At 44.2% G+C, this 18875-nt stretch overlaps 1 protein-coding gene across 1 annotated transcript in view; it reads left to right on the forward strand.

The window, feature by feature from the left end:
* The first annotated feature begins 1714 nt into the window (after nt 1-1714).
* UBE2R2 (ubiquitin conjugating enzyme E2 R2) overlaps nt 1715-18875 on the forward strand; it is a 50877-nt gene continuing 33716 nt past the window's right edge. The window contains exon 1 of the mRNA XM_027671079.1: nt 1715-2045. Coding sequence (XP_027526880.1) covers nt 1869-2045 — 177 coding nt within the window. The 5' untranslated portion in view covers nt 1715-1868. The remainder of the gene's footprint in view (nt 2046-18875) is intronic.

The raw sequence follows: 18875 nt of genomic DNA on the forward strand, positions 1-18875 counted from the left end.
GGAGAATGTGAAAACAACACATGCTTTGTGAGGGGGTGCTAGCTGCCTGTTGGTGTCCTATTGCTCCTGGGGGGATGCTGCAGGATTTTTAGGGGACCCTTGGTCATGCAAATTCACTCCTCAAAAACCATCCTCTGTACAAAAACAGCTGGCTTATGATCATGGGTGCCTGTCAGTGGGCCAACCACACCCCGCTGTACTCACCCCCAATCTGTGACTATGTGAACAGGCTGGACTGATGGGCCAAGACCAACTGTATGAAGTTCAACAAGGCTAAGTGCCGGGTCCTGCACTTGGATCACAACAACTCCCCACAGTGCTCCAGGCTGGGGGTAGTGGGACTGGAAAGATGCCCAGTGGGAAAGGACCTGGGGGTGCTGGTCAACATGAGCCAGCAGTGTGTCCAGGTGGGCAAGAAGGCTGTATCAGCAATAGTGTGGCAGCAGGACCAGGGAAATGATTCTTCCCCTGTACTGGGCGCTGGTGAGGCCACACCAGTTCTGGGCTCCTCCATTCATAAGGACATTGAGGTGCTGGAGCAGGTCCAGAGAAGGGCAATGAATATGTTGGTGAAGGCTCTGGAGTGCATGTCCTATGAGGAGTGGCTGTGGGAGCTGGGAGTGTTTAGTCTGGAGAAGAGGAGGCTCCAGGGGGACCCTACCGCTCTCTATGACCTGAAAGGAGGTTGTAGCCAGGTGGGGGTTGAGCTCTTCTCCCAGGCAACCAGTGACAGGATGAGAGGACATGAACTCATAAAATCATAGAATATGCTGAGTTAGAAGGGAACCATCAAGATCAGTGTGTCCAACTCCTGGCCCTGCACAGGACACCCCAAGAATCCCACCAAGTACCTGAGAGCATTGTCCAAATGTTTCCTGAACTCTGTCAGGATTGGTGCTGTGACCACTTCCCTGGGGAGCCTGTTCCACTGCCCAGCCACTCTCTGGGTGAAACACTTTTTCCTGATATCCAACTTAAACCTCCCCTGACTCAGCTTCATGCCATTTCCTCGGGTTCTGTCACTGGTTACAAGAGTGAAGAGATCAGTACCCGCTCCTCCTCTTCCCCTCACAAGGAAGTTGTAACTGCAGTGAGGTCTCCTCTCAGTGTCCTCTTCTCCAGGGTGAACACACCAAGTGCCCTCAGCCGCTCCTCACACGGCTTCCCCTCCAGACCCTTCACCACCTCTGTGGTCGCTCTCTAACAGCTTAATGTCTTTTTTTATGGTTTCAAGCTGCGCCAGGGGAGGCTTAGGTAGGACACGGGGAGGAACTTCTCCACCAAAAGGGTGATCAGACACTGGAAAGGGCTGCCCTGCCCGGGCAGGGTGCAGTCACCGTCCCTGGAGGGTGTTCAAGGAAAGCCTGGACATGGCACTCAGTGCCAAGCTGTGGTTGACGTGGTGGTGGATCGGTCACGTGTTGGACGATCCCGGACGTCTTTTCCAACCCAAGAGACTCTGTGATTCTGTGACTCCCCCTCCCCGGTGAGGGCTCTCTCCTGCGCTGGTGAGGGGGGGGCGGGGGGTGTCGCGGCCCCTTTAAGCGCACGCGGCGAAAGGTGGGGAGGGGGGGAGGGAGGGGCGTGGCGCGCGGCGGCGCGCGGCGGCGGTGTGGGGGGCGTGTCCAACGGGGCGACGGGGGCGTGTCCAACGAGGCGGCGGGGGCGTGTCCCGCGCGCGGCGGGGGCGTGTCCGGCGCGGCGCGCTGAGGTCAGCGCGAGCGGCGCCGTCACAAAAGGAAGTGGCGGCGGCGGGTCCGTCAGCGCGGGGAGGGGCGGGGGCGGCTCCGGCACCTCCGGGAGCACCGGGAACAGAGGCACCGGCACCGGCACCCGCGGGGCGGCCGCGGCGGGGGCCGCGCCGCGCCATGGCCCAGCAGCAGATGAGCAGCTCGCAGAAGGCGCTGATGCTGGAGCTGAAGTCGCTGCAGGAGGAGCCGGTCGAGGGCTTCCGCATCACCCTGGTCGACGAGTCCGACCTCTACAACTGGGAGGTGGCGATCTTCGGGCCCCCCAACACGCTGTACGAGGGCGGGTACTTCAAGGTAGGGCCTTCCCCCCGCCCCCCGGGCCGCGCGGTGGGGCCGGGCCGGGGCCGGGCCTGCGGGAGGGGGCTCGGGCTCGGCCTGGGCAAGGCGGGGGGGCCGCGCCTCGGCCGCTGCCGCGCTGGGAATCTGCTCTTTTAGCCCCAAAGAGCCTCCTGCGGGACCTCAGGGAAGGGCGAGAGTTCGCCCCTCCCGCCCCAGGGTGCCCCCGTGGCTCTGGTCTGTGTGTATGTCACAGAAGCACAGGGCTGTGGCGGTTGGAAGGGACCTCTGGAGATCATCTGTTCCGTGTTTCCATATCCTTCCAGGATCTGATGGGAACTCACAGGAAGGATGGGGCAAGACTATTAAAAAGAATATGGAGCAATAGGACAATGTGTAATGGCTTCAAACAGAAAGAGAGTTAGGAAAAAATTCTTTGCTCTGAGGATGGGGAGGCCTTAGCACAGGTTGCCCAGAGAAGTTGTGGATGGCCCATCTCTGGAAGTGTTCAAGGCCAGGTTGGATGGGGATCTGAGCAACTTGGTCTAGTGGAAGGTGTCCCTGCCCATGGCAAGGGTTTGGAACCGAGTGATCCTTAAGATTCCTTCCAAGCCAAACCATTCTACAGTTCTATGATGATATTTATTTCAAAGGAAGGGACATTCCAGCCATCCCTCGATAGTTTCACTCATCGATGGCTAATTCAGGATAAAGGCTGTGTTTTCCTCAGAACTTCATGGGTTTCAGGGCTGTTTTACATGATTATTTTTTCTACTCCTGTTTTCTTCCTCTCCAAACTTTCAGAAGGCAGCCTTCAAAGGGCTGCAGCAACACGTATTGGGTGAAGGCAGATAAATGCTTTCAATTCCTCTCTCAGCCTTCCTGTTAATACAAAAAAAACTTTTGTGGTTGTTATTTCCACTCTTGTACATACAGCAAGTAAAAAATCTGGCACAGCTATCCCAGAAAAGAACTGAAGGGAGCAGACTTAAATTATCAAAACAACTGGAGAAGGAGGAGTTGCACTTTTTTTCTTAGAACAAGCAATTGGAAGACCTTAGAGTGTGCAGAAGATATGCTGTATCAGGCGCACTTCTGTGTACTTGATGTCTGCTTGGTCTCTGCAAAATATTGTCCCCACCAGCTTGCTTCTCTCAGCAGTTAACTGTTTTAGTTGTGGCTCCTGCATCTCTTATTCCATGCCCTTTGGCTTCTGTCAAACTGAAGAAAATTTTGGATGGTGTCTTCGCTTGACTAACGTGTACCTTTGGTGCCTCTTGGCCTCTCCAGGTCAAGGTTTAAAAGCTTTGTTCCACAAAACCAAAATAACCTGTAGCTTGGGGAATAATAGATTTGAGTCACGTTCAGTTTGGCCTCATTGTTTGGGAGGAAGGGAAGGCTTTGGCACAAGGCTTGCCTTTTGTAGTGAGTTGGCTGGCTTACTCATGTAGGTGTGATAGGTGTATTCTTAGAGTCACCTCCATTATTACTTATTCAGGAAGTCGCTCCAGTCGTTGGTTGGTAACAGTGTCATCTTCACATCCGAATGGTCTCGTGACCTCTTCCTGCACTTAAATTACTCATCCATTTTTTTTTCAAAGAAATCGTAACGGATCAAAATATGTTTGCTTGGTTGGGGAACTCTCTGGAGTGTGCGTTTGCAGTTGTTCCTGGAGAGAACCTGAAGCAGCCTGTGAAATAATTTGGGGATGTGTGTTAACAAGTATAGATTTAGGCAAGGTTTCCAGTTGCCTTACCTCAGTATCATGACTGTGCTGTCCTTTGGAGTATTTGATGTCCTTGAACTGTCGTGCCTTTCTTCTAAATTCTTTTCACCAGTCCTGTGATACTTATTTTGAGAGTGGGAGGCTGAGGTCTGGTGGTGCCTCCACCCCTCCAGAGCAGCAGTATTCCCTTTAAGTAGCATGGCTGAAGTCTCTTGTGTGTTGTTTCTCTCATCCTGCCTCCAAGAGTAGCTCTGTGGGGTGGGTTTTTGTAGTGTCTGATCTTCGCTTATGTATTCTGACTTCTGAGCCACTGAAAAAGTGGTCTTGGACCTTCATTCTGTCCCTAGGGAGAAGTGATGTTCATGGCTCTCTTTATATTAGGCCTTCAGATGCATAAGACGTGGCTTATGAAGTCATTCAGAGATCAGATTAATACCCAAACTTTATTTGATGAGTGACTTCAATGATGTATTGATAGTATATGCTGCTCTGAAGTAGCGCTCACCTTGCATCTGTTTCATTTCTTGCATTTCTTGACGTGATGAAATATCCAGCTTCATCTTGTTTTGTATTTTTAGTTTACTAAGGCTAGGTAAGCAGGATTAGAAATGTGCAATTACAGGATGTAGCTTTTTTTCAGCTTTGTGGCAATTAGAGTTTGGGAACTGTCTTCCACTTGAAGTGTGGTTTAAGGGTAGGAACCGGAGGGGAAGAACAAAGGCTTCTATTTAAGCTACAGTATAAATATTTTGAGGAAAACCTGTGTTTAAAGTGACCTTAATAAAGAAAGTGTTAATGATTGTTGATAAGGAATACAGATGCATGATTTGTGCCTGTGGAAATCTTGGAGCTGTTAACATCAGATTTTGGCGTCTTGGGGAAATACAACCTTTCTCTCTGGGTTGTTGGAATAGCTGAATAAACTGAAAGGAGGAAAGTGCTCTCTCTGCACCTCCTTGACAGGAGCTACTGCTGTCTAAAGCTGGTTCAACATTTGAACAGACTCTGGTTTCAGTTGCAAATCCTGTAACTCTAGCATTTGATAAACTGAAGCAGAAAACAAGTCCCCCTGAATGTTTGTTTAAATGGTAGGTTATCAACATGCTGCCTGTAATAAAGTTGGGAACTTCTTAAAAATTCAGGCACAGCATCTAAGCATATTTTTTCAGCTAGTATACCGTGCTCAGTCTGCTGCAGTGCTTCAGAGTTTAGGATTGCCAGCTAGATGGAAAGGGCAGCAGCCTCCAGGAGCAACAACAGTGTGAAGAGCATCTTGTACCAGCAAGGGATGATCCAGCAGCCTCCCCCTCCTCTGTGTGATCAGCTGAAGTTGGACATCTGCAATGGAGATTATATCAACTTTTGTCTTACCTAGTTACTGTATTCCCAGTCATACTCAATAGTTTCTAATGTTCTGGGCAATGCTTTGTTTAGGTTCCACATTACCATCCTTCAGGAAGGAGTCGAGCTGTTCCATGCACTGGTTACTTCTCATTCCTCACTGGCAAGGCAGAAATAGCTCAGGGGCAGTGATGTTAAATCCTACAAAGGAGTTAAGAGCCAATGTCTGTCCCTCAGTTGCTGTCAGGAAGAAATTGCGTTTGACTAAAGTTCTGGCAGAATCAGTTGTGTTGGGCTACAGGCACTTGACTGCAATAGATGAACTTGATTTTTGGTCCCGGACTCATTCACAGAGTTTAAGGGTAAAATGCAGGTAGACCTTGTGTGTCTAAGGTGTTGCTCACATCTAATTCAGTTACTGAGGTTTTTTGAGTGAGAAAAGCAATATTTTTCTCAGAATGAAATGCTTTGTGTTCAGGTCAGAAGTGGTGACACTTCTTTCTTAGGTCAGCTGGGATAATACAGGTCTTTAGATCAGAATCCACTGGCCTATGTAATAGTTCTGAATTGCTCTGGAAGTGATTGGAATGTGTTATGGTTTTGCAGGCAGTGCCTGAGCAGCAGAGAACCAGATTGTGCCGCCATCTGCAGAGCTAGGTGTGATTCCACCTTAATGCCATAGTCATCTTCTGTTCATCTGATAGGGTCCTTTGCTATGTGGCAGGAGAACTTCTTCATCCTTAATTTTGGCTGATACTTAAATGGGGACCACAGCAACGAAGGTGGTTACGCTGTAGTCTGGTGATGATGGGTGTGAGTTGGGATAGATCTCAGTGGCTAAGGGCTGTGTGTGGTGAAACCTTCACCATCTCAGGTGACAGTTCATATCTCTGTCTTGAAATCCAGTGTCTTTCTTTGATGCTTGAGCTTTCAGAGCCTGGAGGCTGATGAACCTCTGCCCAATGCCTTGATCGAGTGGTGTTTTCAGAACACTTGCAGGACTATTAGAAAGTGTCTCCTGATGGCTTACTCAAGGTCCTGAATGTTTGGTGCCATTGCACCTTAGCACCACAGTGTTTGATTGTTTTTTAAAAAAGGCAGTTCTTCTAATTTTTTTTAGTTGGATGGTATTCTTGTGCTGGGAGCCAGTGTTTCAGTGGAGGTACAAGTGAGAAATTATACAAATAGAAACTTCCTTATTGAGCATATAGCACTATCCAGAAGCACAGTTTGACCAAGCACACTGTGTCAAGAAGCATGTTTAATGTAGAGCAAAAGTCAATATTAAAAGCTCCTTCAGAGGTGATTCAGGCTGGGTAAATTAGAATTAATACACCTAGCATGAAATGAAATGAGAAAAATTAACTACATTGTTAAAGTTACTATTTGATAGTTCTTAAGGCAGTTCTTTTCATAAAGTATTTTTCCTGCTTGAAGGAACAAGCCTTGACACATAAGTTGGAAGGGGAAAAAAACACCAAGCATTATGATTGGTTTTGTCAGGCAATTTGGGGGCTAAATACTTGTCAAGGCATTGTTATCCTTGCTTTTTGTTACTCATTAACCCTATGCTATATGGAGTTCTGTATTGTTGGATCTCAGCTTCTTCCAAGTGATTTGATTGCAAAGTGATTTGCAGTATTTGTTAATATTTCAGAGCAGGAAATAGAGAACTTACAGATAACTAATGGCAAGAATGAACACCATGTTTAAAAGTTTGGTATTATAGTCTACTTCTCAGAAAGCTGAAAATTAAGCAAATAAAAGTTTCCTAAGCACTTATATAATTGTATAACTTGTAGAACATTTAACTCCACAAAAATTTACTTGATTCCAGGGAAAAACGTGTGGTACTCTGAGCACAAGAGCTGCTTTCTGCAGGCCTCTGTATTGCAAGGTGCTACAGGGTTTCTCTCTGAGTACTTGGTCTCCTATTTTTGTTGCCTTTAGGTGTCATTGATGGTAATAAGCAGTGGTTTGATGCAGCAAAGGCACACGGAATTGCGGGCAGATAGAGCCCTGCTCCGTAGAGCTCCAGTTCAGAGCAGGCTGTCTCCAAAGCTGAGGAGCCTCTCAGCTGCCTGCAGCCAGGGAGGCAAAAAACTTCTGGTGTTGATTCATGGATCATAAGCACAGTTATGACCTCAGACTCTTGGGCCTGGGCAATACCTGATAGTCCCTCACTCTGCTGTTCCGTATAATTCTTTGGATGGCTACACCTGTGGTCTGCACAGACAGCTTGTCCATCCTGTAATGTGTTTTGGACATCAGTGCATCCTCAGGAGGAAATGGGCAAGGTTGTTTTGGTGGGCAGCTCCCAGTCTTTTCCCTAGGGCTCCTCTGATCTGGTAGGATTACTGTGTGTGCTGAGAAGCTCAGCTAGTGGTTTGCACTTCTGATACTGCCTGAACGCATGAGATCATGTGCAGTTAGGTCCTGTTGTATGGAAAGAGGTGAACTGTAGCACAGCCCAGCTCTGCCATTAGAATAAAATGGAAAGCTGTCCATGTGGATAGAGTGAGCACTTGGTTTGCTTAATTTTTGTACAGAGTGGTCCTTGGATAAGGTAAAAAGGAACTTGACTTTTTTTTCCTTAGGTAACAATGCAAGGAACTGTGCCTCTTGAAACTTCTTGCCTGTCTTTTGAAGCAATAGTAACTAAAAGTATGTAGCTTTAGATGTGGTTCATATTACAGGAATTAGTGGAAGTGTTTGACTCTATAGTGTTAGAAGAGTGAGGGGGGTATGTATTTCTCTTTTTTTAATCCTTTAGATCAAGTAGTGCAATGATGTTATGCCAGTGTCTGAGGGTTGGACACATCTGTAACTTTTCAAAAACTCAAACGTGTTTTTGCCTCACTGTTTCTGAAGTCACTCTTAGACTGCCCGCTGTTTACATGGTGATATATTCACATAGGTATCTTCTGTATAATAGCATTTTAGGTCTACTGCACAATACTCACTTTGTGTCTAGAGGGTAGGGAATGCTGGAAAAAAAAAACTCTTGCAGAACCTTGACTCTGATCTTTGGTGTGCCGTTTGGTTGTGTAGTTCATGGCAGGTTCATCCGGTGTTCAAGGTAATGAATAGTATGGGCTAAATGGTGGAGGTTTTACGTTGAGCGTAAATGTAACTGAGTTCAAGTTGAAAGTGTTGCAGTTACAGGTGGCCTGCGGTGTGGATGAACTAGAGGTTGTGTGACTCATAATACAGCAGGCCCTCTTGTAATTTGGTCTGCACGTGATCAGATGTGTGCAAACGCACATGCATGTGCACAAAATTAGCTAGCTATTTCCAGAATGCTGCTTCATTTTTAAAGCCTTACTGTTTTTATTCAGCATTATGAGTTAGAGGAATTGCAGTTAATCTTGCTAAGTTTTTGTGGTAGTGACTTGCTGAGAATGTCTCATCTCACCATGCCAGTTTGACAGTAATAACTTTGGCATTGTGTACCCTCCCCGAAGCACTAGTAGCCAAGATTACCCGAATTGATTGATTGCCTATCTCCACGCTTTCTGAAATATTTAAAATGCATAAATACTTGCCCAAAGTGGCTTACAAATAGGAGGTAAATGAGAACTACTGAATTAGGATGCGTCTAGGATATTTTGGAATCTTGCTTGACTTGAACAAATGTGACCTCAAGATTCCTGGATGTTTGTTTTAAGCTGAGGCTTTTACCTGGAGAACAATGACAACATAAAGGGACTGAACTTTAAGTGGGTGACACGTTGAGGTTTCATAGTATTTGTGATTACCAAAGAGAAGGTTGCCTGGCAGACAGGCTGTGTCTTACTCCTTAAGGTTTTAGTACTGAAAGCATGACATAATATGTTCCTTTTGGTCTATTTTGTTGTCTTAAAATTATGCAGGTAGTTTAAAAGTTTGGCTAAACAGTTTTTGCGTGAGGAACCTAAGTCAGTAGCAGTAAGGACGTTTGCAATTGCTGTGTGACTCTTCCCCAAGTTATGTATCCTAGTCAAGTATTTAAAACATATGTTTTAATGTTCGTTGTAGCAAAATATTTGGAGGGGTTGAGATGCAAAACTCTCTGCCAGAGTATTGAAACAGTGCAAGGACCAGTGTTTAACCAGTTGTGCCACTTGGGTCAATTTTTGAGTGATAGACTCTTGTTCATTGTGCAAAAGTTCTTTGGTTCTAAATTAATCCTTAGACACCTCTGCAGCTAGAAGCCTTTTGCTGTCAGACCTAGGCAAAGGCTGAAATAATATTCTCTTTTGCAGCACCCTCTTTGGCCTTGTCAAAACAAAAGCCATGCAATGGAGTAGTTTTGACTTACAATACGTTCTGTGAATACGCATTTGTTCTTGCATAAAGTCTGCTCGTAAAGGCCCCTTATTCATGGATGTAAACCACACTGGTGTGCAAGTGTTTGCTTATCTTGGCTAGAATAACTATCTGTAAAAGCACTCACCTTTATTAAAAGAATGGGCTTCTTATGATGTATTGAGGAAAACTGAATTTCATCTGTGTTCCCAGTTACTTCTCTGCAGAACAGTAACTGTACCCACACTTAGTAGCTGAATGCTTTTCAGTGGTGCATTAGGCAGTATAACTTGAGAGGTTCACGGTCTCTTCTGTACCTTTTAAGTATCTTGTAGCTATTACCTAAATCCCTTCTATTTTGTCATTCATGTGGTAACAAAATGCCCCTACCCAAATGCTTGAGAGGAAGGTGCATGGCATTTTTTCGTTAAGGTGGAAAGAAAAGGCCTTGTTTGTTCTTAATGATGTTGCCACTTCAGTGGGATCTCTGCCTAACCTCATTTTTTATTGCTGAGTCCATGTTACTCAAAATGCTAAGCAAAAAAGACATTGAGGCACAACTCTTATTGACAACATAGTGTTCAAGTTCAGTGTGTGATGGTAACGTTTCTTCTCTCGTATAATTCTCTGAGTATCAAGTGGCTGTTTCTTGACACAGCCATAGTCATGTTTAAACAATTCTCTATAGAGGACCTATTGTCACCTTTTTTTTTAAGTACTTCCAAATGAAACTAAGCATTTTATATTGCTGTCTTATCTCCATTGGAGCATATAAAAATGAAAGTTTTGAGACCAACATATGGAATGATTTCCATTTCTCAGTCTCTGCCAGAAAACTGAAAGCTTATGTGCTTCAAAATTTGACTAATATGCTTTCTGTGAAATTTAACTGATTTTTTTTTCCTGCTGGTTACAGTCTTTGATTTGTGTGGAAGGAGCTTGGCTGCCTTTGGCCTTAAATACAGCAATAGCAGCACTATGGGGGGAAGCTGGGTAGGAGTCTGTGAACATTTGGACTTTTGTATTTTGAAATTGGCTGAATTATTTTTGAAAACTTTTAATACTGAAGGTTGTTTTGACCCTCAGAGGTTTATGGGCAGACTCATCGGGAGCTAAAAACCAGCCTCACTAGAGTTACTGTGACATGTCACTCTGGAGATGTATTTTAAATTGCAATAGTAGCTGAGTACATGGTCTTGAACCTGTCTCATCCATGACTATTCTACCTTTGGAAAGAGATCGGAGTTGTACTGGCTGCTGCTAAGGAGGGATGGCGCAAGCAATCTGCCAGTCTTGGCCACTTTATTCTGGGTGTTATGGAATAAGTCTGGGTTCTAGTGCTGTTAGAGGTGATACTCAAGTTTCCCTGATTCAAAGCAGCCTGCTTAATGTTCAACTCAGACATATCACTATTAATTTTCATCCCATTTTCAAGCTTGTCCCACACCTACTAAGCAGTTGTTCACTTTTGTGCACATCTGTGGTGTAAATGATGGGCTTATGCTTGAGTTCTTCAACTGGGGACCATACTTTGCCTGCAAGGGACAGCTAAGTATCCTGTTGGCAATCAACAGAAGTTGTGAGAAGCCATGATGGGATGGCTGCTGGTGGTGTGTGGTACCTACCTCAGCCAAGGTATTTCTGCTGGCAGTTGTAGATGTGTTGCTAAGTGGTGGATCAGGTCAGGTTGGGATAAGGGCCATGAGTAACCATCCCAAAGCAGGGCATTGCCTGTTCCCATGCCTTGTGGGGGTGGGGTGCAGTGGAATGTCACATGGGCATGGCTTCAGCATGTGCACCACATGTGAGATGTCTCCTGCTGTCCAGGCAGCTGATGCCACTTTCTCTAGGGTCAGCTCTGTGCAATGGCAGAGGCATGGAGGAAGGTTTTACCATGCTTGGCCATGAGAGACCTGTCATCGTCACGTTCCCAGGCCTCTTCATTTGTCTTGGAATCTCTTGGAATCCAAGGCTGCCTGAGTCATCTCCCTCTCTTCCTTCAACTCTCTTCGTAAACTGGAGTAACTGTACTTTGAGTCATGACTTCTGGCTGACATAAGGTCACCATGTGTGACCTGGTTAGAGCTCCTGGTGTCTCAGCCTTGTTCTGTCTCATCTTCTCCCCTGCAGCTCTCAGTCTTGAGCATGTGGATGACTTTCACCTATTTAGAACCATAGAATCATTAAGGGTGGAAAACACCTCTAAGGTCATTGAGTCCAACTGTCAACCCAGCACCACCACCATGTTCACCACTAAACCATGTCCTCAAGTGCCACAGCCACACATTTTTGCAAGATAACAGTGAAGTATTTTTGACCTGCCTACATCTAACCTGTGCTTCCAAGGTGGCTAGTGCCTGCTTTTAAAGCAAAAGTGATGCTAGGACAACCTGTAAGTTATACTGCAAACCTCTGGCAGGAGGTTAGTGGGCAGAAACAAACCCTTCGGTTGTTGGCATCTGTGTCAGTTCTGTTGTGTCTGTAACTCTTGCATACATCAATATATTTGGGATTTACTTTTTGTTCAGCTTGCTTTAGTTTGTAGCTGAGGTTATAAGTAAGTTTTGGGGTTTTTCTTTCCTCTCCTTGCTAAGTATAGAGCAGTGGCTCCTGTGCTCTAGAAAGAAGAATAGATACAGTATGTTTCACTGAAAAAATTAGATTGGAAAAGACCTCTGAGATTGAGTCCAACCTTTGACTGATCACCATTGTGTCAACTAGACCAGAACATTGAGTACCATGTACAGTCTTTCCTTAAGCACCTCCAGGGACCATGACTTCCCCACCTCCCTGGGCTGCCCCTTCTGATGTCTGTTCACCCTTTCTGTATAGAAATTCTTCCTGATGTCCAACCTAAACCTCCCTTGGTGCAGCTTAAGGCTGTGTCCCCTTGTCCTGTCATTGGCTGCCTGGGACAAGAGCCTGACCCCCACCTGGCTACAACCTTTCAGGGAGTTGTAGAGAGTGATGAGGTCTCCCCTGAGCCTCCTCTTCTCCAGGCTAAACAACCCCAGCTCCCTCAGCCTCTCCTTGCAGGACTTACCCTCTAGACCCTTCACCAGCCTTGTTGCTCTTCTCTGGACCTGCTCCAGCACCTCAATATCCTTCCTGAACTGAGGGGCCCAGAACTGGACACAGCACTCCAGGGGTGGCCTCACCAGTGCTGAGTACAGGGGGAACAAACTCTGTGTAAGGAGTTGGTTTTACATGGTTGTCATCTAAACTATTTTAAATCTCTTTCTAGTAAAAAAAAGTACTGTGAAGGAGGTGTTTTATGGCAGAGGAACATAATGATGGCACTGGAAAGGAGTTTCCCTGTTCTCAGAAGGGACTTCAGTTTTGTTAAACTACTTTTGTGTGATACATAATTTATCCAAATGTAGTAATGCAGAAAAACTGAGGATGACAAAATTTGGGCTGATCTTATAGCCTTGTTTTAACGCTTGGTTGGCACATTGAATTTGAATCCTAATTTGTGACTACAGGACGTCAACTTGAAATAAGAGGGAAATCAACTTCTTCCAAGAAAAGTTTGTGTCTATTACTAGATATTTTTATGGCCAATCAAACATCATCTTCTGCTAGGGAGCAGCCAACAAACCTTCTTCATTACGTGTTTAGCTGAGCTTTAGTTGGTAAAACTTTTAAATATTGTTGTGTCGTGTTTGCTCTGAGCGTGAGTCAGTACAGCCTGATATTAGACTGGGTGAAAGGGATGCACAATCCAGAAATGGTCATCTGTTAGGCCCTTTGTGTGGATGAAGCACAGCACTTGTCCAGAACAGTCTGCAGATGCAAACAAACAGGATGAGAGAGCCAGTGCAGTGCTTTGTTCATCACCTCTAGTGACTGTAAGAGGTGCTCATGTGAAGGACACTGGGATAACATTGGAGGAGCCATGTAGACACACAGGGGTTTGCACAGCTTTGAATGTCAAGTAGGGTCAAATGTTCTTTAACCCTAAAGAGTAATTTAGTGTACAGGGACTACATTTTCTATCTGTGATGAGTTCATATTCATTATTCTGGATAAATTAATGTTTTCATGTAAAATGGGTGTATCTTATAATAGCATAATTGACTAAATCTGTAGGTAGGAAGTGTCTTGCTTTTTATAAATAACACATGGAAAGCTTTCTTCCAAAACAAATTCAACTTGTATGTTTACAAGTGCAGTATTTAAATTTGGTATAGCTGAAGAAATTGTCAAGTGAATAGCTTTCAGGCTGCTTAAGCACAAAAGCAAAGAGATTTTTTTTCAATAAGAACTTCTGCTTATTCCTAGTTTTTAAAAATAAAAGCCTGAGCAGTTTCTTGAAGCACCCCAGCACAGAACCTGATGTACTGACAAGTCACACTCCTCTGCACAGACTTTGTCCGTGAGGCAGCTGCGGCAATTCTCTAAGAGCAAAAATAAAGCTGGGGTTGTGTAACTTAACCTGGGGGAGGAGGGGGACATTCCTAGTGTTGAAGAGAAAGCCATCAAGTCAAGGCCTGAGTATGTAGGCTTGTGAGACTTATGCAGGCTTTGCAAATAAGTCTCAGAAAGAGTGTATTGTGGAGAATCTGGGTGAACTTCTTGTTGGAGGAAGCAAAGTTGTCCCTTGTCTGTCTCATCGTTTGAAATGTCAGAGGGATCTGCACTGATTTTGAAGCTACCCAGCTTTTCTACTTCCCACCTCTGGGATTTCATTCTTGTACTGTATTAATTGCTCCAGACTCTTGTGCACTTCCTCTATAGCCACCCCAGGTCTTCTCTCCTGGTGCTTTGAAGGGTAGGTTCAAAATAAAGCCTCTCAGCAAAGAGAAACCAGCATGTGGGATTTGATGTCAAGTGTGGAAGTGTGAAATGGCTCACAGCTCAGGAGCACAGCCAGGGAAACAGCCTGGTGTGGCACGTCATGGGGCTGGCACGTTCACAGGGCAGGGTTTGGTTCCAGTCAGTTAGGACGAGGTTTGAGGTGTATTACTGACATGCCTCTGAGCTCTGTTGTGCTTGTCACCCGAAGTGCAATTACCCAGGCTATGCCACAACACTGAGCTTAAAACACATGGGCGGGAAGCCAAATTCTGCACTTAGCAAGCACTTTAAATAGAAAACTACAGCACAACTGACCTGCAGGTACCTTTCCTTTTATAAGGAAAGCTGGTGTTTCTAACAGCGTTAATTATAAATGCATTGATAAATGCTGTTCTACAATATTTATTCACTAAAATAATGTTTAGTCACAGCTTAATATGATTGCCATGTACGGTTTGAGTTTCAGGCAGAATATAAAGCCTTTACCTTCTCTAGTTTTGTTAACCTTATATAAGTAGGTACAGCAAAAGGAGTACATGGGGCATTCTCCAGTGACACTGTGGCAACCATGGCAAACCACCAAGGCCCCCAGTAATAAACCATTGAGATCACTTTAAAGTGTTTAAGTATGTCTGCAATGCAGCAGTGGCACATTTGACCTGTAGTGGGGTCTGGTAGCGACAGCGTGATATTTAACACCAATTGTGAACTGACCCAGCTTACGAGCTGGTTTTGTAGCCCATGCTTAATCCACGTTGCCATGGCTCGGCTGCGACCAGTATCCGTGCTAATGGATGCAAAGCCAGTACAGTCGCAGCTGTAAATCTCTCAGGCACAGCAACCAGGGCCATGTAGACCTAAGCTTGGGAAGCTGCTCTCATGTGGCTTGAGATGCTGGTGATACAAAGATGCTGATAGCATTGTTGGCATTAGAACTCAACCAAACCTGACTTAACTGTTTTTGTTGGTTTATCCCATATTTTATAAGATGTAAATTCTGATCAAAGCTCTTGCTGTGATTGAACTTGTGAAGCCTTCTCATTTCAGTCTAACAAAAGAGGGTTGGGGGAAGGGCAGTGCTAGGCAGGATCTTATTTCCATACTTCTACTATTGAAAAACTCCTAGAAATTGTAATATGTCATCCTAAGATTTGGCTGCTTGCAGAGCTCAGCTGACTTTGCCACCAGGTTTCATGGCTGTCATGGCAGGAGAGTTTGACAGCTTTAAGCCTCATTTAGTTAAAACATGCATATAGTTACGGGGATTATCCACTTACTAGTTGCTTTGTGGAGGTTCTGTGATATTTTTTAGAATAGACATGCATATGAGTGTGCATTTCAAGGCCTGTGCTGAGTTTGATAAGTATAAGAAATATTGTGTCACTTCCTGTTTCTCTTGGTAACAGACAACAAAATCGAAGGAGGCTTCCGTGAGTTATTGAAAGCAACAGCATAGGCATGCATAAACCTGGTTTGGATGTATACCTCTGTGATTGCCTCAGTGCCTTGGAATTTAAGCTATCAGACTTCTTCCAGCTTTACAGGAAACCTGACTTCTTAGGGTATAATTAAAACAAAGCTGTTCCTATGACAGGAACTGCAGATTCTTAGGACAGAAGATCTCAAAGGCTACTACTAAAAGTTAAAAAAACAAAAGCCAGATTTCAAAACTACTGTTTCTGGCAGCTGATTTCCTAGAAGTCATGATGAACGGAAGGGAGGCCCAAGATAGATGAGCTGAGGTGCTGGTGTTGATGAAGTGGTTGTCTTGGCAACTGCAGTCACTTAAATATCTTCAGGAAAAAAGCAAGCAAATGTTAAGATTGAGAAATGGCAACAGGCTGACAGAAGAACCAGGAGCAATGAGCAGCTTGAGGCTTATACAGGGAGTTGGTTTGACTGTAACAGCAAGTCACTGGTTTCAGTGGTGGGATACTTGAGTGATGCAACCCTGATGGTTCTTCTCTTGTAATGACAGTGTGCCTGGCTGTCCTCTTGATGCATGAGGCAAGATCTCTTGGGAGACATCTCCCAGGGCATATTTGTCCCCAGAAAGGTGACTGATGCATGTGGCGTGCATTCAGGTTCTACTGGAGTGCTTCATTTTGCGGCCCCGCTGTTCAGTGTAGTCATACAAATATTGCAGCAAATCCCAGTGCAAAATAAACCCTACATGCAAGCAGATACTAGTATGAGAATTGTATTCCATGTCAGAGCTAAACTGCTGAAGCTGCAACTGTGTCAGGGATTGCTCTTGGTCTCTGTAGTGCTTTCCATGGTGAGAAAGTGAGCCATCTTACCATGTGTGTTTTGCTTGCCGTGATTGCACGTGTTGATTTGCTGTTCTGTAGATAAAACTGGTAATTTTTAATCTTATACTTTCCTTCTGGAGCATTTAATTCTCTTCCACTTCAGCACAAAAAGCAAAATCCAGAGAAAGTCCAACTGAATAAAACAAGTGGAGTTTGAGCCAGTTGTTTCCTGCTGCCACAAGCATATTTGTAGCTGCCAACTATGACAGGTATTCCTACAGTCACTGAATCTTAAGCAGAACACCAGGTGCTCGGAGAAGTTGCAGAAAACTAGGTGTACTCTTTCTGCCTGTCATCTAATAGCTGGCTTCTGAGCTTCTCTTTGTGTAGTAACTTGTGAAAAGTCGTAGTTGGAAGCTTCTTTCAAGTGTAAGTGAAAAACTCTCAAGCTACTTCTTGCTGCAAAGGGCAGCAAGTGGTGAAAACTGGTCATAGGACCAATTTCCTGTCACATTTTTTTACTTTTTTCCCTAGGAAAAATCCTACCCTACAGATACAGGAACAGTTACTGTATAGATATGGTTTTGGTTTTTTACCTGCATGTTTAAAAGCTACCTGGTAGTGGTCAGGATATGAGCCAGACTTTGTGATACAGATCCAGTTTGGTGCTCTGGTTATTTCATTTGGTCATTTGACCGTCTCTTTCTACTTAGCCACATTTTTCAACACAGGCAAAATGTCTTCTAACTTTCTCTAGTAGCACTGTAAACCTATGTTAGTTAATAGTTGATTTGACTTCTGAAGCTTTGCCAAATTAGAGGAAAGTTTTTTCCTTGGCAAGTGACATCAGCTTCTGCAGTACTGAAATGTTAAAGTAAAAAAATTGCAGTCCCTGGTGTAATGCAGATACTGATGGTAGGTGTTTTATTTGTGAGTAGTTTTTGCTGAAGGAGCAATGGCAAAAATACCCATTTAGGCTTTCCCTCCTTTCTGGCTTTTAAGTTTTTAAGCAGTCTCACATCTCCCTCTGACCCTTCAAGGGGTTTTTACACTGAAAGTGGTACTCTGATACAGGACTTCTTAAGGCTTCTGTAACTTCATCAGACACTGATCAACAGATATTTTCCAGATATTTCATATCATTGGCAAAGAATATTTAATTAAAAAGTGAGGGATATGGGATGAAACATGGATCACCTTATATAAATGCTTTGAATTCTGTACTTGCAGTGGTCTGCTCTGCTCTTTAGGTCTGCTATTTTATCCTTCTGCTTTCACTATTTCAACAGCTAAAAATTTCAAAAAGGCCTGGTACAATCAAAACCACCCTCTTGTCTAAATGAAGCTTGATATAGGGAGCTTTATAAACTAGGCACTACTACTACATAGAATAGTCTGGGTTTTCTGAAGAGAGCATATGGTAGTTGGCACTTCAGCTGGAGATGACTTGGTAATTATAACTTCTTTGTCTGAATCCCTCTGCCATTTCATGGGGCTAATGGCAAATTAAGCTGCTTTTTGTAGATGCAAGGAAAGTAGGCTGGTAAAAATGTTTGGTTTCTACACATCTTTAATTATTCAATCAGACTTGGACTTGACCGGTATCTTGGTGTCCAAGGTGTGAGATCAAAGTGGTTAAAATATTCTAAAATGAATAATCCTGCCACTGGAGCAAAGCTGCTTGTGAATGGAGAAGATCTCGATTCTCTGATCTCTTTTAGGACAGGACAAGGCAAGCCTGTTACACAACTTCGGATTTTTTTTAGCTTCAGGTAGTAGCTGGTTACTGAAATCAGCAGAGAAAACACCTTACTTAGGTGTTTCATTGTGATGCTCTGGGTGTTCCATTGTGATGATCTGGCTTTGAGGGTGAGTCACATCAACTTCTGTGACTTAAACGTCTCAATTCTAGTTTAGTGTGTTGTAAATATAAAGCATCTGTGAATATAAATTGGCTAAAGTTTGGCTTGAGTTGCTTTTATTCCAAGGTAGACGTAATATACAGTTGAACAAGCCCACTAGAGAAGTCTGAACCTGAGCTGTTGAAGTCTAGTTTGATTTTGGTTTTTGTGAAGCTGATTCTTAGTGCAATTTAGTTAAGTGTTGCTGCAACAGGGGCCATGGTTTCTACTGCTCTATGCTAAGCAAAACAATCAAAGAAAAATTTATCTATGATATAGTGGCTGACTTATGCCACAAGGTATGGTATTCCTTTAATCCTTTTATAAACTGTTTTATCCTAGCTAATGTAATTGTGGATGTTCTTATTACCCATATAATTCCTAATTCGTTTTGAACTCTGCTAAACTGTTGGCCTTAATGTTGCTTAGCAGTAATTAGCAAAACACAGGTGGTTTCTGTAGTGTTTAACTCTAGATCAAACCTTTGAAATTTTCTTTGTGCTGACCTGTTATGCTTTTTTGTTGGTAATACTTCCACTG

The sequence above is a fragment of the Neopelma chrysocephalum genome, unplaced genomic scaffold, assembly GCF_003984885.1.
Source record: "Neopelma chrysocephalum unplaced genomic scaffold, ASM398488v2 Primary Assembly neopelma1_97027, whole genome shotgun sequence".
In the NCBI taxonomy this organism is placed as follows: domain Eukaryota; kingdom Metazoa; phylum Chordata; class Aves; order Passeriformes; family Pipridae; genus Neopelma; species Neopelma chrysocephalum.